General features: G+C 41.6%; 1 protein-coding gene across 6 annotated transcripts in view; it reads right to left on the reverse strand.

Moving 5' to 3' along the window:
* Positions 1 to 1,047: 1,047 nt before the first annotated feature.
* The window catches only part of GRHL2 (grainyhead like transcription factor 2), a 70,685-nt gene continuing 44,517 nt past the window's right edge, over positions 1,048 to 27,215 (reverse strand). For 4 of the 6 annotated variants that reach the window (XM_034063422.1, XM_034063418.1, XM_034063429.1 and 1 more), the window contains exons 9-16: positions 26,735 to 26,893; positions 20,788 to 20,875; positions 20,561 to 20,700; positions 18,382 to 18,413; positions 16,880 to 16,974; positions 11,990 to 12,075; positions 6,143 to 6,207; positions 1,048 to 4,959 (exon numbers count right to left, since the gene is read on the reverse strand). In XM_034063422.1, the coding sequence (XP_033919313.1) occupies positions 4,845 to 4,959; positions 6,143 to 6,207; positions 11,990 to 12,075; positions 16,880 to 16,974; positions 18,382 to 18,413; positions 20,561 to 20,700; positions 20,788 to 20,875; positions 26,735 to 26,893 (780 nt within the window). In that variant the 3' untranslated portion in view covers positions 1,048 to 4,844. The remainder of the gene's footprint in view (positions 4,960 to 6,142; positions 6,208 to 11,989; positions 12,076 to 16,879; positions 16,975 to 18,381; positions 18,414 to 20,560; positions 20,701 to 20,787; positions 20,876 to 26,734; positions 26,894 to 27,215) is intronic. The other 2 variants (XM_034063424.1, XM_034063426.1) reach the window with 2 other exon arrangements.

Below are 27,215 nucleotides of genomic sequence, written 5' to 3' on the forward strand. Positions count from 1 at the left end.
GGGGTGGCAGCAGAGCCTGGTGCAGCAGGGACTCCTGCCAGCCTCAGCCAGGCTCTTGAGGGGGCTGGCTCATGCTCCTGTGCATGTTCCCTAAGCTCCTCAAACTTTTACCTACTTTTACCTAGATTAAATGTGGAGCTAGGATTAGCACCAGGGTGCTAAAAGTAGTTGATATCCTGCTGGACAGTAACTGAAACCAGTGCTATTTCCTCTTGAGATTAAACCACCACCCAGACTATTTGTGGAACTGCACATTAATCCAGGCTTGAAACAGGCTGGAGGAGCATCAGTCACATTGCCCAGGCACCCTGTGTGCTCAGTGCATGTTCAGACCAGCTTTACCGTATGAGCTTCCAGTGTGCCAGACTTACCGAGATATACGTTCTCCTCACTCTCCCATTAAGGTTATAATACAATTTAACATTAAAGCCAAATTGTATTATGGCAAAATTACAACAAAAAGGCAAAGTGTAAGGAGGTGTTCAGTTGCATGGGGATTCTAAAATTCTCCACGTACCACCTTTGCTGGTCTGTGCATCCCACTGTGCAAAGCCAAAGGTTTCTGTCTCATGGTAGGGATTTGGACAGGCTCCCAGCACAGAGCCTGGCTTCAGGGGATGGCCATCCCCTGGCACTGGAGCACATGTTGCAACCCAGCAGGCTGGGACTGACCCCTGGGGTGCACTTCCAGTCACTGGCCTCCAACTAGACTTCATGCTGCTGATCACCACCCTCTGGGCCCAGGAGTTCAGCCTTCAATCCCCCTCACTGTCTGCTCATCCAGCCCATACACCAACAGCTTCTCTGTGAGGATCTTACAGGAGACAGCATCGAAGGCCATACTGATCTCCAGGTAGGCAATATTCACTGCTCTCCCCATCCACCAGGCCAGTCATTGAAGCCATTTTTGGTGATTTTTTTTTTTCCGTCTCTGTTCTTGTTCCCTCAGTAGAATGAATTTATATTTTCTTCTTTTTGAAGTTTTCTGGGCTCAGAAGTAGGAGCTCAATCCCAGTACGGAGCAATACACACCTCAGCACACAACTGTTCTCTCATACATAGGAATATTTATTTTTTTCCTCCTTAAAAATGTACAAAAAATAAAATAACTGTATTTACAGTTTATCAAACCCCTCTCCCACTTGCAACGCTATTAAGTTACATGAGCTATTTGCTTAATATAAAAGCATGCTATTTATACATAGTTTCCTTGCTTGCCAGAAAGAAGGCTTGTCACAAACTTTGGCACAAACATTCTTGTTTGTATCTTGTCTCAATTCATAGGAAATGGAAGAGCATATAAACATTTCATAAGCTTTACATTTTAAAAGTCATAAGGTACTCCTGTCCTGTTCATATCAATCAATATACAGCATCTCTGACCGCTGGAGAGTTTAGTTTTTGCTAACTGTTTGAATTAAATACAACATTTAAACAATTCATAGACTGAAAGAGGAAAATATACAAGAAAGACACTTGATCTCTGAATTCCATTGACCAAAAACTTCATGAGAGGATACACAGGAAAGAAAAAAGAGCTCTTCTTGGTAGTTTACATTTGGTGGTAAAAATCCTCCAAAATGTCTTGATGGAGATACCCCTGTACATCAACAAAGCTTCACTGCAAGGATGCAACTTGACTATGGGGATATCAGCAGCTGATTATGTAGAAAGAAACTAAAATTTGAGGTTTGGGGTTTCATAATAAAACATCAAATGGACGGACATGGTGCCAAATCTGTAGCAGGGATGAAAACTAGAGCTTCAAAGACTATTTTCCTTTTGCACATCTCTGTCAGTCTCTCAATACACATCTACAGACACTGCACTGCTCTAATTCTTCATAGGGAAAACAAGCTGAGAAGAAAGCCACCCTTCAGGCTGCACTGGTTCAGATTCAAGATTACTGTCTTGAGGAAGAAAAGGAAATAGGAGTTTTGTTCCTTTAAATAAATAGCCACAGTAGTGCCATGAAGAGACAAAGGAAGCAAGGCAGATATTCCTGTCCCTTGCTGAACAGCAGCCAAATGCTACTTCCATTTAACTCATATTTGGAAGATCCAGCATTAATCAATATTTTTCATTAAACAAAAGCAACATGTATATTCTAAACAATATACATGCCGGCACTTTGCACTCCTCAAGAACTTTAAATCAAGCAGGGCATGAGGCAGGCCACTGCTTCAGAAGTTTGCATTACTCTTCCTAGCCCTTCCCTATCAGTCTGATAGACTGGTTTTGACCAACAAGGTGAACCCTCAGAGCTTGTAGCTTGCCAGGACCAGCATCAAGGGTTCACGTGCTCCTGCAGCAGCTGATGCTGCAACTACAACTGAAGGGGTGCAAGGGGATGTGCTGTTTCTAATGTCTTAGGTTCTCACAATGCATCTGCATCTGGAGCAGAGAAATTAAGCTCTCAGATCCCAGCAGATAAAGTTAAGGGAGACCGTCTTTAACTAGCTCTAGTTGTTATTTTTAAAATAAATTTACTATAAGGGTAAATCCTACTCATCTTCCTCAACCCTGCTACCTTCATTGAGACTGTAAGAAGGAACTGAAGGCAGAAGTATAAGTTCTTTTGTACGAGGAATTCACACACTTTAAGATGGATTTAGAAAAGCTTCCAATTAATCTTGGAAGCAACCTTCCTTCCCTGCACAGCACCTGATCAAAAGCTCCTGAAATGGCAATGAAAAGAGCTCCTTCAGCCTCAGCATTTCTTTCTGATCCTACACTGCTCCTCGGCACAAGATGCTGAAGCATCCAACAGATCCCAGCATGTCTCTACCCATGTGTAAGACAAGAATGTCCCATTTACCTGAGTGCTGGTGCTGCCAGGACATCTGTGTCCTTCTTTGTGAACCCCAAATTCTCACTGTTCTCTCTTAATGCAGCACATCCCAACCCGGGCCAGCCCCAGATGCCACAAACATTCCCTATAAGCAAGAGAGCTTGGATGGCAGGGTTGAGTGCTGAACCAGGGCTCAACTCCTGCATACATTTACTCCTATGCTTCACCTGCAGCTTCTGCCCAGACATGATGACCAACTGAGAGAACCCAGCTGCTATTCTTAGGATCCCAAACACCATCAAAAAAAAACAGAAATACAAGAACTAACACCAGTGCTCACCAGTCCTGTGTGCTGGTCCCAGTTCCTAATGACATCTGCCAAAACTGTCCTCTGTTTTTCTTTAGGAAAAAGTATCTGGGCTAAGTCAGCATAGACATTTTATCTCAGTCTGAGACAAACAGAAACAAACTGAATCACCATAAATCCCCTGTATTAATTCCCAGGATGTCTGTTTTTAAGCAGGGTAGCAAGAGCATCTTTGCTGGAGTGCATATTTATGAAAAGGGAATTACTACCAAACTCTTCATCAAAAGGAGAAAGAGCACATGACAAAGGAAGAGGGAGGGAGACAGAACAGACACATTTGGGCCTTGAACCCCTTTCCTATTATGATTTTAGCATGCACCATTTTCTCTCTTTACAGAACTCATGAGACAGTGGTGAAATTTGACAGGATAACCCTGTAGTTCGACTTGGGTTCAGATTCAGCCCTTGTGAGAGAGACCAATCTCCACACCTCAGTTGTGGGATATTCAGTCTCTACTGGTAAAATTGTTCCAGTTTTGATAAAATATTTAGATCATGCCCAGGTTTATACCTCACCCACCTGTCCTAAGAGTCAAACCAGAAACATTCGATGGAGATACAAGAGCAAGTACCCTTAAGGAGAGTTTTAAGTCCTGTTTCTTACAGTCTAAAGGAATGCTTTAATGAGCAGGCTGCTGCAAAGAGCACCTTTCCCTCCACAGGCTTGAGAAAAGCCCACTCTGAGATCCTCCATTTCATCAACAGAACAGGAGAAATCCCTTCTGTATCTCTAGGCACACCAGGCAGCAGACACATGGTGCCTCTTGGATTTGGTGACAGCTAGATGGGACACTCGGGGATCTGCAGCTGGGGCTTGGGCACCTAAGGTGGGTACCATTGTGCCAGAACACTCCAGATCCTGTAGCACTATCAAACTGGGTGGGCAAAGGTGGAGCATATGGGTGCAGATGCAGTTATCAGCTTCTCACTACACACTCCTCAACGGATTTCAGCAATCTAATCCTCTGGGAAAGATTCTGTTAAACCCTAAACCAAATACATACAAAAACATAGTGGCAGTAAACATGCCTGCATACAGTAGTTAAAATATATTATTGCATATTATAAACATTATATACAAGGTTAAAATGGTTTCTTTACCATTTACTTACAAGTGACATTTGTAGCTGAATGCCTTACTTACAAGTCCTCATTGCTACGTGCTGAGAACTACCAGAGGTATTTGGCAAGACTATACACTAGAGAGAGATATGGACCAGTCTGAGTGAATTCTGTTAGCCACTTTTCTCATGTTTAGCACTGCACCAGTTTTTTAGCAACAATGGAGAGAACTACTGATAAAGTGATTTACACCAGGTTTCTGAAACTAGACCAGTATGGTTCCTTAACATGTTTTAGAATGAGCTTGTCCACACCAAAGTATGGATTAAAATGCTGCATTTCATGTTTGCAGTGGGTCATCTGGTTACAAATCTGGGGGCTGATAACTGCTTATACATTAGAGAGTGGGGAACAATAAATAAGGGACCAGGTTAACATGAGTGGCCTTGTGCCTGACAAACCCAAGCCTATACGCAGTGGGTGGACATATGCAGAATGGACAGTATTTTCAAAGCAGTCTTGTAACAGTTTCTCTGATCAATGTCTGTCAAGTTCCTGTGGAATCTTCTGCTTTCCAAGAAGGATGAAATGCTGTGGTTCCTTACAAAAAGGCTCTGCCTGAGGCTAAATTTCTGTCAGTGTGATCTTGAAACCTTCAACCATGCTCTCCATGTGCAGGATGAACGTGTCCTCGTTGGAGTAGTGCTCAATAATGTTGTCATCCATGTTTACCAAGATACTGGTGACAAAGGCAAAAACCATTTTTACATACCAGGACACTGAAAGGGAAAGCCAGGCACTCCACTGCACATGCTCGCTTCACTACAATGCAAAACCAGACTCTAGCACATGCCAGTACAGGGACAACAATGGGAATTGGCATCAAGATCTGCCCCATAGTCTTTGGATTAGAAGCTGCTTCTTCCCAAAGTAGTTAAGGTAAGAGACATGCCAGTGCTGGGATGTTAACACACTTAAGGTGAACTGCACTCCAGATCCCTAGCGGACACAGTAGCTGGTGCTGCCCATGCCTGGTGTATCTCCCCCAGCTACAACTCCGTGCTGGTACTCAGCCATGCTGTGTGAGGTGCTGCACCTCCATGGTGTGCGTTGCTAACATGAGGAAGCAGTGCAATTTGTGCTTTGCACACAGCTCACAGGCCTAGATCTCAGCTTGAATGTGAGAATATCAGCAACTATTAGAAGTGTGTATGAGTGTTTTCCTCGCTTTTTACTGTAAAGTGTTTCTTCCAAGAAAATATCACTTGGAAACAGTGTTAGAAAGAAGCAAAACATGAGAAGTTTCACCTGTCTTCTCAAAAGCTAAAGAAATCCCCAGACATAATTCCCTAAGCTAGAGTTGCAGCTGAAAATAAGTGATAGATTTAAAATTATATCACTACAGTATTGCAGTTATTTAAAAGTGAAAAAAGTTAAAGTGAAGAGATTTAGATTTATGATGAGGAGTAGTAGCCTAGCTATTCTAAAATCACAGCTGTGATGCCCATGTCTAAATTTACCCAGCTGAAACCCCTGCAGCAAACATTGCCTGCCTGCCTTTCAGATTCAGACAGTAGCCTACTTCTTCCTAACACTGCAGAGAAACTCCACACTAGCACCTCTCCCATGCTAGTGCTTCACAGTTATTAAGCATATGGTCTACAAAACAGACTTTATCCAAATACATTTTCCAAACACAAACTCTGTTTCTTCACAGTAAGTCTATGAACACTGGCCAGACACAGACTGGAAATCCATGTTTCCTCCTCTGCCATCCCTTTCTGTCTCCACAGACATTTTCAAGCATATAGGCAAGTCTCTTAGAAGTGTTTATGCTACCCAGCATCATGAGGCCCAGGCATAGCTGGGATCTTCAAGTACTTCTAAAGGATCTTGCAATAGCCCCTAGTTAGTTCACTTACCCCTTTTTGCTCTTCTTATAAAGTTTTGCAATCTTTTCAACTGGCAGCCCATATTTCTCAGAGATCTGAAATCATAAAAATACACAAAACTATCATTAAAAGACTAACGACAAATATGAAATTATCACCCCTTGCTTCACATAAGGCATTAAAACACTATCTCTGCAGATTTTGATAGGATAGCTATATAGAAAAGTCACATGCAACCATACCATAGCTTCATTTAAGGATGATTCAGGGAGAATAATCCTAAACATCTTGATCAGAAAAAAACAATCATTTCCATCCAGAAACTTGAGGATTATAGTTTTCATATGGTGTGAGTCATCAGAACTGCTTCGCATCTCCTACTGCTCTGCTCAAGGAGTCAACACTCTTCCCAGCTTCAGATTTTACCAGGGAATTTCAATCTGATCAGCTGCCTGTCTGCTATTTCTTACTCTGTTTTTCTGAGCTCATGGAAGCAAAAGCTTCTTCCACCAAAAGGAAGAACTACTCAGCTGACAAGTTACTAACACTAACAAGCACTCCACTGGGGTGCTTTGGCATTGCTTTGCAGCAGTATATTAGAAACTTTTTTGGAGGTCCATTCTGAGCCTATGGTGGAGATGGTGTACCCAAGTTCTCCATCTGATCCATGTTTCCTCTCCAAATCATAACTCTTCTTTGAGGAAACAGGTCTCACAGCTCATACTTTAGAAAAGGATTGTCCCATAATAAAAATAATTACAGAAAAATGACTTTTTTCAGTGATAAATGTTCTGTGTTACTCCACTGCCAACTGAAGTATGCTTCCTGCTCTTCCCAGGTGAAATGAACTTACAGCCAAATAGCTGACTACTTATCTTCCACATTAGAGAACCAAAATGCACAATTAAAAACCCATTTAAAGACTGCCAAACATCAGTCACTGTGAAATCCTTTCTTTGTGTTTGTGTTCAGGCTTCCGTTAAGAAAAAGTGATAATTTAGAGAAGGAAATTAAAGCAATTATCATGAAGTGAAAATACAAAGAAAGCAATGGATCAACTCAGCACCAAGGACAAACAGTCACAGGTTGAACCCAAGCACGGCTCCCATCCTGAGAGCCGGAATTCTCTGAGGGAGAGAATTAATAAGCCTGTACTTGCCTACCTCACTTATATTTGTATAATTGTCATCTCACCTAAGATACAATTTTTTATTTAAAAAGTATAGTGTGCCTCCAAGATTTTGAGCAACCAATAAAACTTCTTTTACACTGCAGCTTCCTCTGACCAGTGTGCATCTGTGGCTAACAGAAAGGGGAGGATGTAAACAAGAAGTAACTGATAAGGTTACCCATCCACTCCTTAAGTTTTGCACCTAGCAGAGAATAAAATACAAAATAAGTTGTGGATTGTATTTACTGCTTCAGTTTTACTCACACCAGCATGTTTCACTGGTGTTTTGGATATGGTGCTAGAGATGCTGATGGTAGTCCTGGTTCCATGATCTTCCTTGCCTAAACAGAAGCCTAATTCAGCATTAAGGCTGCACAAGCTCACATGCTGTATGGTCACACTCTCCCTGCTATGGGGAGTGGTCCACTTTGTACACTTAGGAGAAGAGGGGCTTCATGCCACTTGTCTTATCTCACAATATCAAGCATCCTATCAGACTACAGAACAATCTTTTTCACTCTGAGCTTCCTGTAGCCTATGCAAAAGGACATGTAGCCTACAGAAAAGCTATATAACCACATGCACAGGGCAGAAATGCATCCTACACAGAAGTTCCATTACATACCTTATCTAAAGCAAGTTCAAGTCTTTGCTCCAGACAGGGCAGAATAAGAGTGATTTGAACCCAGGGTTTGTCATAACCCTGTGTGGGATGCCCTAACTTATTCCAGCTACTCTCCATCACAGATGGGACAGCGTGCCCCACCTAGTCCTTGTGAACTCCTGACCCAGCCTACACTTATAAGTCCAAGGGAGGGCCCACGGGCATGATCCACAGTAGAAGGAATCAGCTATCTCTAACCAGAAGTACTTGTGTAGGTAACCACACCTCACCCTTCACTCACACTCTGCCCCTGTCTGCCACTGTTTTTCCAAGTCTCCCTTCCTTCAATGCCTCATCCTGTGTTGTCCAGCTGCAGCTGCCTGACCGATGACTGGTGACTCCTCTGGGGTGTCCAGGTGCCACACTGTGAGGGGAAATCTTGACTGTCTTAGAAAAGTTCTCAGAGCAACTTTCATGTTCTCCTCTTTTTCTTTCTCACCCTCTAGCTTTGCTTACCCAGAACAGTGACCCCAGATCAGTGATCTGGTGCTGAACTTTGGTATCTGTATTTTTGTTGTACCCCTAAATTTAAGCTTTCATGTAAAGTGATAATAAAAATTTCCGCAATCACCAGATTGTTGAAAAAATCCTTCATTAGAGGCATCAGAGAAAAACTGCAACCTGAAACTGCAGAAAATGTCACAATTGTGCAATCATAAGGAAACAATACACCTTCCTCTCTGGGTTAATAACTCTGAAGTGATATTGTAGTGGCATTGTAGAGGTTGGTACTTGAAGACACTACTAACTGACTCCATGCAAACAAACAAGCAAGGAGAAATATTCCTGTGCCAAGAAGGTCTAATAGCAGCTAATATACAGCATTCTGCACATTTCAGTGTGAAACTTCCCTAGAATATTTGGGATACCTAACACACATTCCAAATGTTGCTCGAAGTGGTCTGGGACTCTGGGACACCGCTTCCTACATAGCTATGAGTGGCAGGTCTGAGAAAGCCTTGCCTGTCACACTGCCTATGACAGGTGTAGGATTTATATAACATGCAGGGATTAGTGAGCTTTGTGAAAGACTTCCAGCTGACTGAATAAGCACATTTCTCAGCAAGCCCTAGGGATTCAACCAATTATATCAAACAGCAAGCTGGGGAAGCAAGGCTGGAAGTAGGGGTATGGGAGGGCCTCCCCCTCACAGGCTCAGAAAATGAGTCTCCAGTGTAAATGTGCTAAGTCCTGCTGCAGAATCTGAGAAAGCAGAGAGCTAGCATCTGCTAGGGCATCTCACTTAACACCCTCTTCTGAAACACATTTGTTGCCAACTCAGGGGGAACACCACTACTGCCAACTTCCATATAAAACAACAGGATTCCTCACCTGGCCCCAAGCAGGCTACAATAACATTTAAAAATATATCTTTATTTGGAGGAATATTTTCTTTATAATCTCCATTGTCATTCTTCAACCATCTGAGCAAAGAATTCTTTCCTTCTCTTAGGAGGCCTGACATGGTGGGACAGCCTTCAGAGTGGCGCTGAAATAACGGTCAGGATATCCCTTTGGCTGCAGTTCCCTGGATGGCAAGTTTGTCTGCAGCACATATCTGATTGCAGAAGACACCAGAAATGCTTTCTCTGATGGAGTCAGGAAGACAGGGCAACACTGGGGCTGGTTGAGGCATGTAGGAAAAAATCTTTGCCAACTTACTTCTATGGAATGGTCCAGTCTGTTGCCCTACTTTGGTTGGAAAGATACATACATAGGTATCTATGAAACTTTGGTCTAAGCAAGCTCTGTTAAGCTCAGCTGTTCACTTGTAATTTCAGCAAGACTTTGGGAGATGCTTGGATTTCTCAATTTAGATTGCCTTCTGTAATTTGAATTAATCTATGAATCTGTACAATGTAAGACTGGGGGCCTAGAGAGATCTGCAAAGTTGACCTGATTTTGGATGAGGCTGAAAGCAGGATTTAGAGCTGGTCAGTCATCACTTGTGTGTGATGATTTGTGAAGGGCAATTGTTTCACTATTTTCTGTTGATCAAGACTGACCAGAGTAGGACAGAGTAGGACACAAACATCTAAAAAGCCAAATAGTTGCATCACATTCTGAGATGTACTGTATCTCTGAAACCAGAACTGTAGATATCTGCCAGAAGAAAGAAGTCTGAGAAGAAATCTAATTGTTCAGTTGGAATGGGGGTATAAAAGAGAATAAAATAAACATAGTATCTGAGAAAGCAGTATCATTAATCATGGAAAATCAGGGAAAGCCACAGACCAGGAATAGTGATTAACAAAAAAAAACCCCAAAACCAAAACCAAACAAACAAACCCCCAAAACCCACAAAAACAAAAACAAACAAACAAACAAACAAAAAAGTAAAATCCATGAACAAAGGAGGAGGGCATGATTCCAGATCCTTGGTGCTGTCTCTCATAGGTGGGGCTCTGTAATATTCAGAGCCTCAGTTTCTATGTTCTTATACTGAATTTAGAATTAAGCATTTAGGATGTGCACAATTACAAAATCACATGCATGCTGAAATGACTGTAGAGAGAATTTTGAGATTATGCAGTTTGACAGCTTTTTGGCATTGATTTATCCATGTTATCCTACTGAAGAGAATTCAGATTTTCTGAATGTGGTCCTTCCAGTGAACTGGGACATTTTACAACAGATCAGATTTCTCTGGTGCTGAAAACATGCCACTGAGTCAGCAGCTGTGCTGACAGAGGTATGCAGAAACCTTTCCTGCTTCTGCACCAGCTTTGTTTTTATGTTACACAGTGGCTGGAGAATAGGCATGGAGAGGCATAGACTAATGGAGATAAAATATTCATGTCAGCTTGAAGGCTTATAGAAGGATTATAATATGCTTTTAACTTCCATACAGAGACAAGATGGAATTATGTTACAGCTTATCATGAATCAGAATGCAGCCTCTTCAAGTGAATCCTGGCTGTTATTACACATGTGTGCTCTGCATAACAACTGAGCTGCAGTCACAGCTAACAGTGTTGGTGAAAGCACAGTTAGGACATCCTTAGAATGCAGCTGACTCTCTCCAGAGATACTCTGATCTGAATGGGTGCTTTAAACAACTTCACTAACCCACAGATCTTTTTTGCCTTCTGCTACTGGCCAAATACTGACCTAATAACTTGGTCTTTACTGCATTGGAAGTGCCCACATGCAACAAAACACTGTGACAGTTTATGAGTACAAGTACACACACTTCTAGCACTCAGTTGAACTTTCTAGGAACAGTGCTAGAGAAAGTTCTAGGGACACTTTCATCCATTCCTGTCTTCTCTCCTACATGTAAGAAAGGCTGGCAATCAACTCGGGTCCCACACATCAGTCACACATTAGTCTCCTCACTGAACTGAGACATGGTTGCTCCTTAACTCTTCCCTCCCCAAATTTCACATATGTACCAGCCTTCAGCTCCTACAAACAGGATTAAATGTGGAAATTATCACAATTCATAGGTAGCAAGCAAAAAATTACAAAGAAGCAGCAAAGAGGCAGGCTGGTAAGTAGGTTACTCTGTGAGTGAGGGCTAGAGAAGGAAGTAGACTGAAGGTCTGAACGACTAGTCTGCATTGGCTCAGCAGCTGCCTCTGATATAGTAAGAACAGCAGTTGCACAAAAGCCATATAGATTCACACAAAAACACTGCATCCTTGGGCCTCTTCTTTAAAAGATGGCTGTGAACACAGCAATGGGCATTACAGAAGATTCAACAGGCAACTGAACAGAATTATCAGTTCAGAAAGAAACATTTCAGAAGATGGAGCCAGCACCTCTCTACTTCCCTGACATTGGTTAATTATCTCCATTTCTCAAGGTACAGGCCTCCAATAGATCAGCTGTATGACAGTATTTAATTCCAGCAACTTGCTTACAGCACTGAATTCAGAACATGCCAGCATTTCAGAGCTGTGCCTCAGAAAGCCTCTTGCTTTAAATGTATTTCAGAATAATTTAATCTTTAGATTATGTTTTATCTCAATAATACATTGAAAGCCACAAGATTTTCTTAGTAAGAAAGACAAACAATGTGAGGACATCAGATACTTACCGCTTCCATTAGCCCCTTTACTGTGGGTGATTTCAGCATCAAAGCATCAAACACCTCATCTGTCTCCTTCCTCACATACAAAAGCACTGAAACAAAAAAGTCAAACTTGGAGCAGGTTCAGTCAATTGAACAGATGAAACAACCCACACTGAGTAGAAAAACAAATATTAATCCATGTCAGATAAAATGAAGTGCTGAAGACAGTCTGCACTTTAAAAAGACATGCAAGATATGCTCTTATATCATTAGTGATCTAAATGGGGAAGACACATCATAGTTGCTTTGAAAGCACACAAAGAAGATGCAGCAAATTTAATGCATGGAAGCTATATCTTCCAGAATTTCAACCGCCATTTACTGAAATCAGAGAAACTAAAAAGCACTGGAGAGCTGTTCTTGGGTCAGAGCAAATCACACAAGCTAGGTCTTCCTAAAACTGTGTCTCGTCTTGCACCTCTCCAGGCTTCATCCAAAAGGCTGGGAAAGGACATTCAGAAAAGCTAAGTCCGGTTTACCTTTGGCTGAGCCTTTGAAATCAAAATCAACAACAAGGAAAAGAAACAGTTCTCTGGCATTACCACACAGACGACTGAAAAAGGGTCTGGCCAGTCTGAAAATAAACACTGGAAAAAGCAAATCCAAAGTCATTTAAGACTTTACAGGGGAGACATTCAAAAGCACAGCTGGCAGGCAGGCATTTGCTTGTGTGGCCACACCTGCTCAGGTACCCAAATGTCATTTGTACCCCTGAAGATGTCCTCTTCCTCCCTCAGATGGCCTGCTGGGTCTCAGTGGCTCACAGGCACAGTGCTCTGCCCTCTCCAGCTCTGTTCTCCTCTCTCTGACTTGTACAGGTAGGAGGGAGAAACCTGCTGACATGGCAAAAGCAAAGCAGGCAGCTACAAAGCAAATAAACACTGGAGAAGTAGTTAGGCGTAATCTCGCATGACGGATAAAGTAGCAAGTTAACCAAGATGTTCCAGAACTTACTTTGTTCCCTAAATAAACTGCCTTTTCAAATAGCAGTGCTGCACATGAGGTACAAATATGCATGCACTGTTAGGTATTTTAAGTCTGAGTGAGAAACTACATTAGTAATCAGCTCTCATTTTTTGGTACACGGAAAAAGATGTCTCTTGAAACCTGCTGTCCAAAAGATATCTTCACCAGGTAACTCAATGGATGACTTGCAGATTAAACGACAGAGATGATAGTATTTTTCATGCAAAAGTAGTTGCTTGGAACCTAACTCTCAGGTCAAGACTGTAGCAGGGTGGACTCAGGCCCATTTGCAGAGAAATGTACCTTCATTGTATCTGCTTTGCCCAGTTTTCAAAATGACTGAAAATAAAGATGTAATACATGAGCAGATCAGTCCCCTGCCTTGGGTTACAAACAAGATGTGCAGGATAATGGTGGGATTTTAAATCTCTAATTCAAACTGCTATCACAGGCATGCAGAGCCGACATCCTATTCATCCATGTTTTAATAGCTTGGGACCTGTCTGAGAGTGTCCTCTTAAAGGGCTTAGAAGCTGAGATACTGTTGGGTGACAACCTAAGTAATTGTCAGAATGTAAGAGAACAACAAAAAAAATCTGCATCAGTAGTTACATTTTAATGGGCCTGATACATTCACTTGCATGAGCAAGCACTTGCTCAATGTGCTACTTTCACCAGTAATTATTTCCTTGTGATTAGAGGGCTGTCCTGTAACTCCTGGCTTTTCAATCACGTAGACCTCTGTAATTAATTAATAATGACAAACATATCTGAATGGAGAAAAAAATCACTTGATCTGAGGTTAAAGTTGGGGACATCATACAATCCATGTGCTGAGCTTTAAATCTCTTGTGCTTGGCATGTCAGGCAACATTATGCTTAATGAAGGATCTGTTACAAGGATAACAGGAAACTTGAATTACTATTATACACACAGAGAAGCAGAATTAGTAAACATATGGGGGGTTGTTGGTTTTTAATTTCCCCCAACAGGTGTGAAAATCCCAGCTTTGATTCACTAGAGCACTCTTCCATAAATAACTTCCAGTGACAGTGATGCCTTAAGAAGTTCCTGTCTCATCCCTGCACTTATGCTCTGTTACTCTGGCCTGTCTCACTGAATTTTCCTGGATGATGAACTCTCTCAAACAGCAGAAGTGAGTGAAAAAAATAACCCTTTTTTCTGAGTTGTTCTTCAGACAAATCAGGTCCTTACTTCAGCTTACAATTCAGCCCCACAAGCCTTCCTGCTGGCATAATCACGAAGAGAAGGCTAGCTGGCATGCAGCAGCAAACACAGCCAGGATGGAAGGAAAGGGGCTGTAAAGGCTCTACTGGGCTCAGCAGCATTGCCACTGAATACCAAGCCATGGTTGTGACAATGTGATAAAACTCATACATAATGCCCCCTGATCCTGCTGTCACCAGGCTGTAGATGTGCTCACTTTAATAATACAGTTTGCAATATATATAGACAAAAATATGACTTTCTTCAAGCTGAGAACTAGAGGACTGGAAATCTCCCTGATCTGTAATGCAGCTGCTGGATTTATAATCAATGGGAAACTCCCTGTGAAATACAAAAGGGAAAGTGATTTGAAGACTCTTACTGAGAACTCAAAACAGGAACAGGCCACAAGTCTAGCCAAGTGACTAGCTGCATTGCACACTTGCTGCAGATTAACATACTCAACATTTCTGCACTGAGCACTTGTATCCCCCTTAGAGGTCAAGGAGATGAAGAAATAATCCAAGAGGATGCAGCTACCAGATAATATTTTTTTTTACCAATGTTTTGCAAATGTTTTACCAATGGTTTGCAAACCCCTTCAGACCTGTTCTCTTGCATGCTGCCCCTTAATACTTTTGATTCCACCAGGGAGTACTACAATTAGGTTCATCAGGCATAGGCAAGGCCATACACTGTCACTTAATTTCTTCTGCTGGGCCTGAACACCTTACTGGGTGACACTTATTAATAAAGAGCCATCTTGTGATTACATTGCTTTTAATGCATATTTTCACTTATCAGACCTGCTCTCTCTCAAAGATTACACCAGTGCTCCTTCTATACCTTCTCTTCTAAGAGTTACTGATTCTGCTGGACCAAATAAATCTGGAGAACAAAACCAGCTTCTAGTATGGCTAAGCCTGGGAAAAACAGCAAAACATTTTAATTCCTGATGACTCCTGTGGCAAAGACAGTATTGTCAAATGGGCAGATTCAGCTGAGCTTTACTCCATCAGTACAATCCCAGATGCAGGATTCCCTATGGCAGGAAGTTCAAAGAGCAAAGGCCACACTGGAAGAGCCTTGGCCTCCAGCCAGCACAGTCCAAATTGCAAGAAACACTGAACAGGAAGGGGATGTGAAGAGAACATCCTCCAGCTTCTCGGGTTCTGTGCCTCTCCTGGATTTAATTACTTAACATAGTTTTGCCACTAGTTGAAAAACTATTTTTTCTTTGAAATCTTCCCCTTGATATGGTTGCAAATCCTGGATGATATTAAAACAACTTACAACAGCAAAGGGCAGAAATAATCAAAGCAAACCAATACCTTCTTGCAGGCAACATTTCAGGCTTCCAGTTCTGACAGTTCTTTATGTAGCCCTTGTAGCTGTGCAATTCTGCTTGATGGAGCCCTGATAGTGTGAATTTTGTCAACACCTTGAGTCAGCCAGATGCAAGTTTGCACTCAGGGCTGACCTCACGTAATTCATTGAGGATTTATTTAAAACAAGAATATATTTACATTTAGTTCATGAAGATATCAGTCTCCATCCTGTAATCCTGTATGCTTCCCCTGGTTCAAGAACACCACCCTAACCAACAGAGAAACTTTGCAAGTGCTCATGAGAAACTGTTTCTAAAGCTCAGACGAGTCTTACAAATGGTGCAGCTAAGAACAATCGAGGTCACTTCTCTACCTTGTTGCTTTGCTGTCTCACAAACCGATGGGGGAACCTCAAAACATTTGCAAGTTTGAGTTATACAAGTTGGTCAAAACCCTGGAGTTTCCAATAAACATACTTGACAGAACTCATGAGATTGAAGGAATGGCAAATATACTCCAGGCTGCCTAACTGTGGCAGCGTAGGAAGTTGTCACCTATAGCACTACACTGGAAGTGACCGTACACAAAGCAGATTTTGTGGACAAACTCACTATCTGCTCACTCTTACCTTTAGGGCAAAGTTTAACAGCAATACCTAAACTATTGCTTCAATGTTACTTACTCAACTTTAGCTTCATTGTAGCAGACTGGAAAACAGGAATTGGTATAGCATATGAAACATAATCATAATACTCAGGGTAGTAAAAACAGTTAAGGGAAGCAAACTTTTAAATGATTCAATTAGGTCTGCTGGAAGATGTCTCTCCATGCCTTATATTTCTAATTTGTTAGGAAATTTCTAAGGTTTTATTCAGGCTAATTCAAGTCTGTAGTCAGCAGGAGCTTGACTGTGTTAGGTCTCTGTATTTGACCCAGTGCATCCTGCATATTTGATTGTGATCCCATTCAGAACAGAAAGATGAGCAAAAGTTAAAAATAGACAACCACAGATTTGCTACTGGAACGTTTATGAACTATGTAGCTTGGCCCAGGATCAAGAAGCTTTCTAGTTTCTTTATATTTTATAGACACTTTTGTCTTGATCCCTTCTTGAGATAGCACAGTCATTTCTGATTTGTTTTCTGCTTCTAAGTCATTACTAGGACTTGTTTAAATGTTTCCTTGTATACTAGCAGGTGTAATAATCTCTTCTCCTACCTACCCCACATTTGACTAGTGTCGAACAACTGACCTGGTCTGAGCCACACCTGCTCTTCCCAGCTTGAAGTCATGAGTACCACAGCATTATTTCTAACTGTTAAGAATTATTACCTCTTTTCAGGCCTTCTTCTTTCATTTGTTTCAAAGGGGATGGACCAAACTCCTCCTCCACAGGCCGGAACATCCTTTTGACCAGGACACTGCTACTAGAATACACACAACAGGGACTACATCAGTAAAACTGTGATCCCAGCAGGGGAGGAGACCCACTCACAACAGCAGCAGTCATGACTCACTTTGTACTCTGGCAAAAACCCCACTAGCTACTCAAGTAGCACCAGACCAGAGACTGCAAGGATTTAGCTTTTGATGCTTAACTGAACTCTCCAGCCCTCTCACATTGCTCAGAATGATTGGCTGGGACAGGTGACAGAAATACATTCCAACATTACATCCTATTTTGAAAACCCCAAAGTCCCTCAACTGTTTAAATATTGAGGGAAGGGGGCGGGGGGAAGAAACAGCTAAGGAGCTGAACCCACATTTACACATTGATTCACTTCCTCTGTGGGGTCAAGGAGACAGCCTCAGGTAACACCAGCAATATTTCTAATATCGAAGACCATACACACCAGCAAGTTCAAAAGGAATAACATGCTGGGCCAGATCCAGCCCGATGCTGTGAAACACTCTGCTAGGGAAGCAGAAGGCTGAAGGCACTACAGCTGCCCCTTCCCCTTGGCATAACTCTCACAGAACTCAGTGCTTCCTTTTAGTCTTTGAGGAGAGAACTGAACCAATGTGCTTAGTGCAAACCCTTTGTTTCTCTAATTCCACTGTGAGCCTTACAAACTACATTAGCTTCATAAAAGAAAAAAAGGGCCTCGTGTTTTCAAGACAATGCTAGCTGTAGGTGCCTGGCCAATCCCTGCCACAGGACACTTGCATGCTTATGTGAGTCCAAGCTCTCAGATTTGAGGGTGCTTACTCAGGACTCAAGCTTGCACACATTACAGTTAACACTGGCTGAACTTTAGCCACACATGTTAAAGCCTTTATTTCATAACTATTTCAGGGACTTCATGCAATTCCTCCAGTCCCTCCAAAGCCAAATAGGGATGCTCCCATTTCCAACCACCTCCTTTCCCAGGATCTCCTCTTCTCTTTCCACCTTTCTTTTCTGGAACACTTGGGTATTTGCTCTGCAGTTCCCATTTGTTGCATACATACACATATGTGCACATGCACACTGCTAAACAGCTTTCAGCAATGCTTTCAGAAATTCAGTGCTTCATTTATACATGTAAGTATTTTATTACCAAATATATTGTCATGTCCCTGTATTGACCTTAGGGTTCTTTAAAATGTTTTACTTGGAAATGTAATAAAAACCAGATGTAAAAAGCAGCCAGCTCACCTGAAGGAAAACAAAGTTACTATAAAATAAACCTCCCTCTACCAGATCTCCATATTATTTGCCTACTGTTAGCACTTGGGGAACATGAGGGAAGGGGGAGAAAGAGGATCAGCTTTATCTGATTTCATGTTTTGTGTCTGCTTTCTATGAGTTTGAACTGCTAACTCCAAAGTTTGTGAAACAATAAATGTCTTACCCTTCTCTCTCATCATCTGTATTATAGTAAACCTAGAAGGGTGAGGAAATAGAAAAACAAAGTTATTCCCAAATCTCAGACACCTGCTTATCAGAATAACTTCAAAAGGGAGAAAAAGATAACAAGTGATTTGCAGTTTTTTATCTGTTAAAAATCCTCTTCCTTCTATAAAATACAAACACCTCTAGCTCTAATTCTGCTCTGGAAAAAGTGTGGCTTAAAAACACTGCTGTTGAATATCATCTAATGGAAAAATACTGAAGCATTTTGACAGACATTGCCCTCTCCCTGGTTTATATCATTTTCCCAGCTATTTTACAATCCTCTAAATTAGATCACAGCTCACCTGAATTACCCCTAATACAATTATAGCCACAACACTCACAAGCTTTTTGTATGTATTTAATATTGTCTGAAAATCTAATTAAACTATAAAGACTAACATACTAAACTACAGGCCTAATGGAAATACAATTACTAATGGTACAGTTGAACTGTACCAGAACTGTGCTGTGGGCAGAAGCTCAAGTCCAGACCATTGTTTTCTGCAAATCAGTAAAGCTCACAGTCATTGAGACCAAACTGACAACAACAGCAAATGCAGCTAACAGCAGGGGAGGCATAAAGTCACAGTCTGTTGTCAAAAGGTTTACAGAACAATCAGTCAAGTTCCTCACAAAGTGCCTGCACCGAGGGTCTGCACCAACAATTGCACCAGCATTCCAGCTGCTGAGTTACTGTGCAAGCATGGGGCGAAGCAGGGCACCAGAACCTCATGTTCTGCTGGGGCAGAGCAGGGAATCTCAGGCAGGTTCCAGCACTTGTGCTGGCAACACTCAAGAGCACACACGGCTCTTCACTTCTGAACCTGTACAATGAAGATAGCTCAGAGCTGTGTGTGTGCAGAGCTGAAGTCTGTAACTCACTCTGTGATCAGGACGTGATCACATAAATAGTAGACTGTTATCACTCTTATGTTAAGTAATATACAATTAAATTGGCAAGTTCAGGACTGCAAGAATGCCAAAACTTCAACTTCTACAGCAGCTAAAGAGACAGAGTTGAACATTGCTGAAGAGCTAGCAAACAAGGGCATCTTCCAGTTGGTTTAAAAAATTATTTACTGGATTATATAGACCAAGGAATGCTTTCACCTTCTACTGTTTCGAGACAAATCCACATTCTGGTTTGAAAGCCATGAGGACAGAAGGTACCAGCACTGATATGTATGTGAGTGGGTGTCTTTCCAATTTTGGAGAGTCAGTCAGTGACAGCTGCGACTGCAGTGTCTGCACTCCCTGTGCTTCGCTCTACCACAAATCTCACTGCTTTAAAATAACTGACAATTCCAACACTCAGTATTATTTGAATTTCATTATTTTAATATTTGGCATCAAGATGCATATAAAATTTCCTCATCTATTATTTGTCTTTATAAACACATGCATAAAGGTCTCATCCTACTTTCCAAGTTGTCAATAAATAACATGTTCATATTCAAAAAATTGTCAGAGTTGACCCTTCAATTCAGGTTTGCAACTTCCCAGCAAGTAATAAAGCATGTCTTAAAAAGTCAAGTCAGCCAAGACTTCTTCACATTTACTGTTGATAATAACTGCCAATACTGAATATTAACATTAGAATGATAGATTTTTACTTTGTAGAGTGAAAATATTTTCTTCCAAGAATTTCCCAGATCTCCAGGTGATGCTGACACAAAACGGGCAGTGATGTTTAGTGAGACTCCTCTGGACCTCCTTACACGTGTAAGAGCTTGGCCTTTGATTTCAGCAGTGACAAGGAGGTGGATCACTGCTACCACAAGGTGGCACTTTACCTCATCAAGCCATATAGCACATTCTCTTTCAGTCACAACCTCCTATTTCAAAATTTCTGACTCTTTCATTCTTTCTTCTTAGCAAAAGAACGTCAAAACCATAACAAACACAAACCAGGTGGTTGTTAATGAAGCATAAACTCCTTTTTCGCACCCAGAACTTGGAAAGGCACTTGTCTTTTGTAAGGTCTTTTTAAGGGACTCACAAGGAGCTACATTTACCAAAACAAGAGCTCAAACAAGGGGTCCCTGGGAACAGTGATCTATTTTCCTAAACCCTGCCTCAGAGCACAAGAGCCAGACAGCAGGTGGGCACCAGCTCCTCTCATTATCATTTCCTACCTGTCCAGTTCTTTGTAGGTTTCCAAAGTGAACATCCGGTATGAAGAGAACTGGCTGGGAATCCAGGTCAGCCATTGTTTTGAAGAAGGTGATATCGCTCTTCTTTTGCAGAGGGAGTGCACTCAACTTCCCTTCCGCTGCTAGGAGGATCACAGAGCAACATGGTTATGAGAGGAGGCACATTAAGTGTGACTTAGGCAAAAACCAGAAAGGCTCATATTACTCACAGTTATTACACGAGGCTTGAGATGCCTGGCCTTTGCCTTTCTTCCTGTTCTGCTTCCTTTCTTCATCTCTGATTTTCCTTTCTGCTCCCTGATGCAAAAAAGACAACCCACAGATATTATCCAAAGAGAAACCACTGTGAACGTCGTACCCTGCAATGCCTGAACTACAGCAACACATGTATCAGAAATGCTGAAATAGAGACTGGGCATCCCATTACAGATAAATCTGTTTGAACTGTTGGGAATATGCCACCTTTGGATGGATCACCAATGCCCAAAGCTCAGGCTGGCACATCCAGCATCCCCCCAGGACTGGAAACAGCAAGAGGAATATATCCACATGCTGGCTTGGATGTGATGGGATGGATGGCTCAGGCAGTGTGCAGTCTCTATGGGGCTGTTGCCACCACATCCTGTGGACAGAGCACTCAGACCAAATACCTTGCGTGTGTACTGATGTAAAACACCTGCAGAATCACTACCATCTTGGATTATGTCTGTGCTAAGCTTTTCCCTAAACTCTCCTCCACCCACCTCATCTGGGGGTGGCACAGCTCCACTGTGGCCAGCTTTGTAGAGGCCTCTGAGATTTGCCAGTGCAGGAAGGCTACACTGACAGCTTGCCAACAGCACAAAGGCTCCTCCAGAAAAATACAGGCATTTCAAACAGGGAGAAGCCCTCCAGAAACTGGAAAGCAATGTAGCACTGCCCTGTTAGGGTCCAGGAACTCCTGGGAAGTTGCAGGCTTCTGTTATGTAAATACACTCTCAACAAGTTTAGAAAATAAAACTTGCTATTGACATAAAAAGCAGCAACACCTCCTTTGAAGTCCTCCTAATTTACTTTATAAATACGAATCATCACGTTGTGAAGGGTATTAAAGATCCATATGCTCCCAGACAGTCAGCATGCAAAATTAAAGATTTTTTTCCAAATTAAAATTAGAAGTTTCTTTAAAAGAAAGGAGGGAGTGAGGTAAGGAAAGCCAAAAATATCCACTCAAGATGGCAAAATTCACACATGAGCCATTGAACCAAGCTTGAAAAGAATTCAAGGGAAGGTATACTCCTGGCTGTGATCTATCAATAGATTTATAAAGATTGAAAAAGGTGGAGAAAGAAACAATTCTTTAACAAATATGAAGGTGTCTATCAGACACATTGCCTCCAGACCCAGGACCTAATCCAGCTGCCATTAACCTCAGCCGAAGAACATGACTGATTCAGAGATGTGCCCCTATCAAAACTGATTCTAGAGCACTTCCTGTACGAAGACAGGTTGAGAAAGTTGGGGCTGCTCAGCCTGGAGAAGAGAAGGCTGCGTGGAGACCTCATAGCAGCCTTCCAGTATCTGAAGGGGGCCTAAAAGGATGCCAGAGAGTGACTCTTCATTAGGGACTGTAGCCATAGGACAAGGGGTGATGGGTACAAATTTAAATAGAGGAGATTCAGGTTAGGTATGTGTAAGAAATTCTTTACTGTGAGGGTGGTGAGGCACTGTAACAGGCTGCCCAAGGAAGCTGTGGCTGCCCCATCCCTGGCAATGTTCAAGGCAAGGTTAGATTGGGCATTGAGCAACCTGGTGCAGTGGAAGATGTCCTTGCTGATGGCAGGGGGTTAGAACTAGATATCTTAAGGTCCTTTCCAACTCAAACAGTTCTATGATTCTATTTGTACCTTTAAAGGCCACTTGTTCTTTAGCAGAAAGGAGTAAAAACATACCTCACAGCCTCTGTCCTGCAGAAGGCACATCCTTGAGAGCCCAGTGCCAGCAGCCCTGCCAGGTGGCCACAGCCCTACCTCAGTGCTGCCATGCTGCTGCTCTCAGGCAGCGAGATGAAGTGTGAAAGTTATTTTGTACATGGCAGCAAGCACAAGTTTCCTCTCAGGAAAGCAGAAACTGAGGAGGACTCAGCCTTTTATATTCAATAAAGTGCATATGTTTTACTGGTTGGGTTTTTTTATATATACTCTGTAGCTATGACCTTGGTAAAGCTTCACACCTTTGTCTTCATTCATCCAAGGCAAGACACCCCCAATTCCCCTGGAGTGCAGGCAGTCTCCAAGCAGGGCAGCCGTTCCCACCCGCCAGTGTTTATTTGTGCCACAGTCACTTTACAAATACAGCAACTGCATACCCACAAAACTACCTACCAGCCCTTCTGAGCTAGGAGCATTCTACATGGCACAGTGCAGGGGCCAGCCAAGTCTACACAATGTACATCATTGCTGTAGGGGCTGAGACAACAGACCACAATCAGGTTCTTATATACCAGAGCATTTCTGCTGGAGAGTTTTCACAGCTGAGCTATCTAACACATATCTATTAAATTTGAATTTGCATATCTTCAGGACAGAAGAAATAACCCACTCATAGGGAACTATAAATTAGACTCCGATCAGTCAAACTGAATGAATTTTTGATTTTTTCATTGATGCATGGACCTAGTATAAACGAAACAAGTGTTTCTGCTACAAGCCATCAGCAAAACACAGCCTATGAATTTCAGCTGATTCTAAATACCTTTTTTCCAAGTCCCTTAAGCTTTAGACTCACTTGAGCTTACGTTTTGCATCATAGCTCCAGCCTACAAAAGCCGTTATCTTCATAAGTACCACTCCCTCCACCATTATGAAGCTCATGTGTACACCTGTTCCTAGTTCAAGGCCACAGCACTTCACATCTGGTAGGACAGGTACATAGACTTCAGCCTTCTCTCTAAAGCTTAATAGGCAATTAGATTTGCTCAATATGTTATGATAATCCATTTTCTCTGTGACAACCCACACTGAAGACAAGATGGCAGGAACTGTATAAAGAAAACAGGATTCATTTATTTGATTTTGGAACAATGATATATTTGCCAAGCCAAATGCTTCTGGTTCTTTTCAGCAAAATTAATCACATACAGAAAAATCAAAATATCTCTGAATCCCTAGTTCCTTCATACAAGGTGGCTAAAGCATCTTGCAATACATAAATACAAATAAGCCTGGTAGCAAGTTTCCCTGACAACCTACTTAAGGAATAAAAATTGTATTCTCTTATCATATGCAGCATCAGTGATCTGCACATGATAAAGACTGCAAGGGCAGAGAGAATTAGCACTGACAAACAAGATGTGCACTGTACCAGTTGCTTTGAAGGTAGCCTACTGGAAAATAATATAGACAAAAGACTGGAGAATAAATAGCAAGCAAGCACACGATTACAACCTTTGAAGCCTTTATCTCATACATTTATGTCACAAAGCACAGACAAGATCTGAGGCAGTGCTACTCTCTAGTTTACAGGTAAATGAATACTAAATTTAAGCAACTGCCTGAGTAAATACTAATACATTATATATATATATGTATCACTTAGCGAAATGTGATTTTATTTCTTCAGCTTTTTCCACAACAGCTACACTGAATTTCAGCTAGAAGACTGACTTATCAGCAACTGTTTCTTAAAAACTGGACACCTCTGCCTGTGATTAATCCAAGTTAACATACAAATGTGCCTAGTGCTCCTAAAGAGGCACTATCGCTGCAGAAACATCATTTGTAAGAACACTGTCAGGCACAGAAACATTTTTTTCTTCCACATTTCAAACTAAGATACATTTCAGTACTTAGGTGGGAGGAATTTACTGCACGCTTCCTCTGATCCAGATGATTGTAATAAATCAAGCACTTTTCTCACCACCTTCTCTTCAGGGTAATCAGACTGGGTTATAACGGTGGAATTCACACTTTTAAAATGTATAAAAAATATGTTTGCTGTTTGGTTTGGGATTTTTTTTGTTTGGTTGGTTGGGTATTTTCTTAATGGCCCCATAATATTTTTATAATTGATCATACGAAAGAGATGGGCAATAATTGTCTCAGCTTCACGGCCTTTCCCAACAAGCAGCAAAGCCTGTCGCTGTCAGTAGAGGGCGAGTTTAGCAGAGCCTCCACCAGTGCCAGGGTTTTGTTTTGGCACCTTGGGAAGATGCGGGCACCCACCCCATGAGCTACCTTCCTCTGAGCGCGACCAAGTCTCCCTGTGCCACCAGCAAGTGAAAATTCTCCAACCATTTATATACTTACAAAAGCACAGAGACAGACGGTGTTGGTTAAGATACAGCAGCATGAGAAGGGAGAAGAACGCCTCAGTCTCCTTCCTTCCCAGTGCCAATTAGCAGTAACTGTCATGTGAATTGACCTTGATAATTTTCATTCATTCAACTCATTTTCTGCCCTGCATTAAGTTAAAAAGCTCTTTGTGCATGTATACATTTATATTAGACAGATACAGATCCCATTACCGACACCCTTGAGCCCTCTAGTTCCCATTCTCAATATAGTTTAGATGTGGATAATGTTTTAACTACCCCTGTGATCTTTTTCTTCTACTTTGAGACAGTGTTGATTAAAAGACTCAACATTCATTTCCTGCTGGATATCTGAAGTACCAATTAAGCAAGTAAATGCAATGAACATGTATTATTGAAAATCTCCATCAGTTGTGTCTACAGGTCACCCTTGATGAGTTTGTGCTCTGAATTTCCTTCCTTTTTTAAATAATTCAGTTTTCCTAATTGCTTTTCAAAAACAGGTAGATGAAAATGACTTGTTACTTTGATATTTACTGAGCTTTTAACATCCAGCTGTAGCTTGAAATCTCTAAATATTTGACATTCAAAGTTAGAATTGAAAGCATAACATTTTGACTGCAAGAAGACCTCAGTGCATACATTTACATTCATTACTTTCAAAGTTTTTGCTCCACTAACACAACTGACTGATTAGTCCTCAAGATCCCCTTGTCAAGACAGCAACAAGGGAATGAACTCTGAAAGGGAAAGGAGCAGCAGCAGAAAGAGCTGGAACAGCTGAACTCTTACCCTTTCCATTAAAAAGTTAATGCTACGTATTGCCTGGGGCATGGCCTTTTGGCTTTCTATTCCTGTCTGTAAGATGGCAAGACTAATTTGGATAAATTTCCAAGGCACTTAAATAGATGCAAGCTCCTGAATCCCTGAACCTTGACTAGAATCCAGGCAGCAGCTCCACACTGGAAGACCTTTCCCAGCAGGGCTAAAGTCATCGGCTGGCAGGTGTTAAACGCAGCTGAAATGTGGCCACACTCACTTCTAAGAATCATCACTGACATAACATTTGTGAGCAACTGTCTACTTGGTGACAGATACAGCTGACCATAACATTACTCATTAAGTAGTCAGAGTCATTAAGGCATGATCTATGTTTTGGTGCTGAAAAATCTTATACAGGAGTAGGGAAATGTAAAGGAAGAAAATTCTGCAAGAGGGAGTGCAAAACAGAAAAAAGTAACAGTCACTGAACTACAAAATGGGAACTGCTAATATAGCCTGTAGTTTACTTTTAATAAGAAAATCCTAGCAATATAAAAGTCTCATTGAAGCTTCCAAAATAACGGCCTGTAATCAAGTGGGAAAAAAACTTCAAACAGTTGCACTAGATAATGCATCAATTTTCCACTGTATTAGAAAACAGAGCTTAGCAGGCCTTTACTGGAAGGTACATTTCTCTGTCAGAGACCTCTCCATCACATTTACTTTCTCTGGCTATTGGAGCCAGAAGGCATAACATCAGATTGACACTTGTGTAAGTATATGATCGGCACTGACCTACCAAATAGAGATCTTTACATTCGTACTTTCTCACTTTTCTTACATTCTTATATCATGACCTGCAGCATCCTGTCCTTAAGCAGTCCAACTGTTCTTACAGGGTGAGGAATCAGAGCCAAAAAAATAAAATTAAAAAAGCAGTAAAATAATTACATGATAATTTGTTACATTTATGGCCCAAATTCTACCATGAAACACAATTCTTTAGGGAAAGAAAGACCATTTAATTAGGTCTAAAATACACCAATAATAAACTGTGTAACAAGGTTCTTCCTCTATCCGTGGCAACTGCGCTTTCCACTTACCTTGTCACAAAAAACCTTGATCTGGCAGTAGGCTCTGTGGATGGGTTTATTGCTGCGGTTGTTGTAGCTGTATGTATCGATCTGAATCATCAAAGGAAGACCCTTTACTCCTTTCTGAGAGGAGAAGTCTGTGCTCAAGCAATTCACTGTGATGAAAATCTGTGTGCCAGAGAGATTACTTTCAACATGTGATGCAAACAACCATTAAGCTTCAGGAAACACATGACAACAAATGGATACCCCCATCTATCACCCACACTGGCAATTCACATTTATTCTCTGCTTCTGTCCCAAGTCCAGCAAAGATGCTACCACAATAGGAAAAAGAAACTTTGGAGGCATGTGTCGGTGCTTCAGTTTGGATCAGGAGCTCACATTTGAGGTGAATCATTTGATTGTCCTGACTTACCATGCTTTGATTCACACCTGAGAGCTCAGAGCGCATGATCTGGATTCTTTGTGGAAGAGCCAGACCAGAAGA

The sequence above is a fragment of the Melopsittacus undulatus genome, chromosome 1 (genome assembly GCF_012275295.1).
Source record: "Melopsittacus undulatus isolate bMelUnd1 chromosome 1, bMelUnd1.mat.Z, whole genome shotgun sequence".
Classification (NCBI taxonomy): domain Eukaryota; kingdom Metazoa; phylum Chordata; class Aves; order Psittaciformes; family Psittaculidae; genus Melopsittacus; species Melopsittacus undulatus.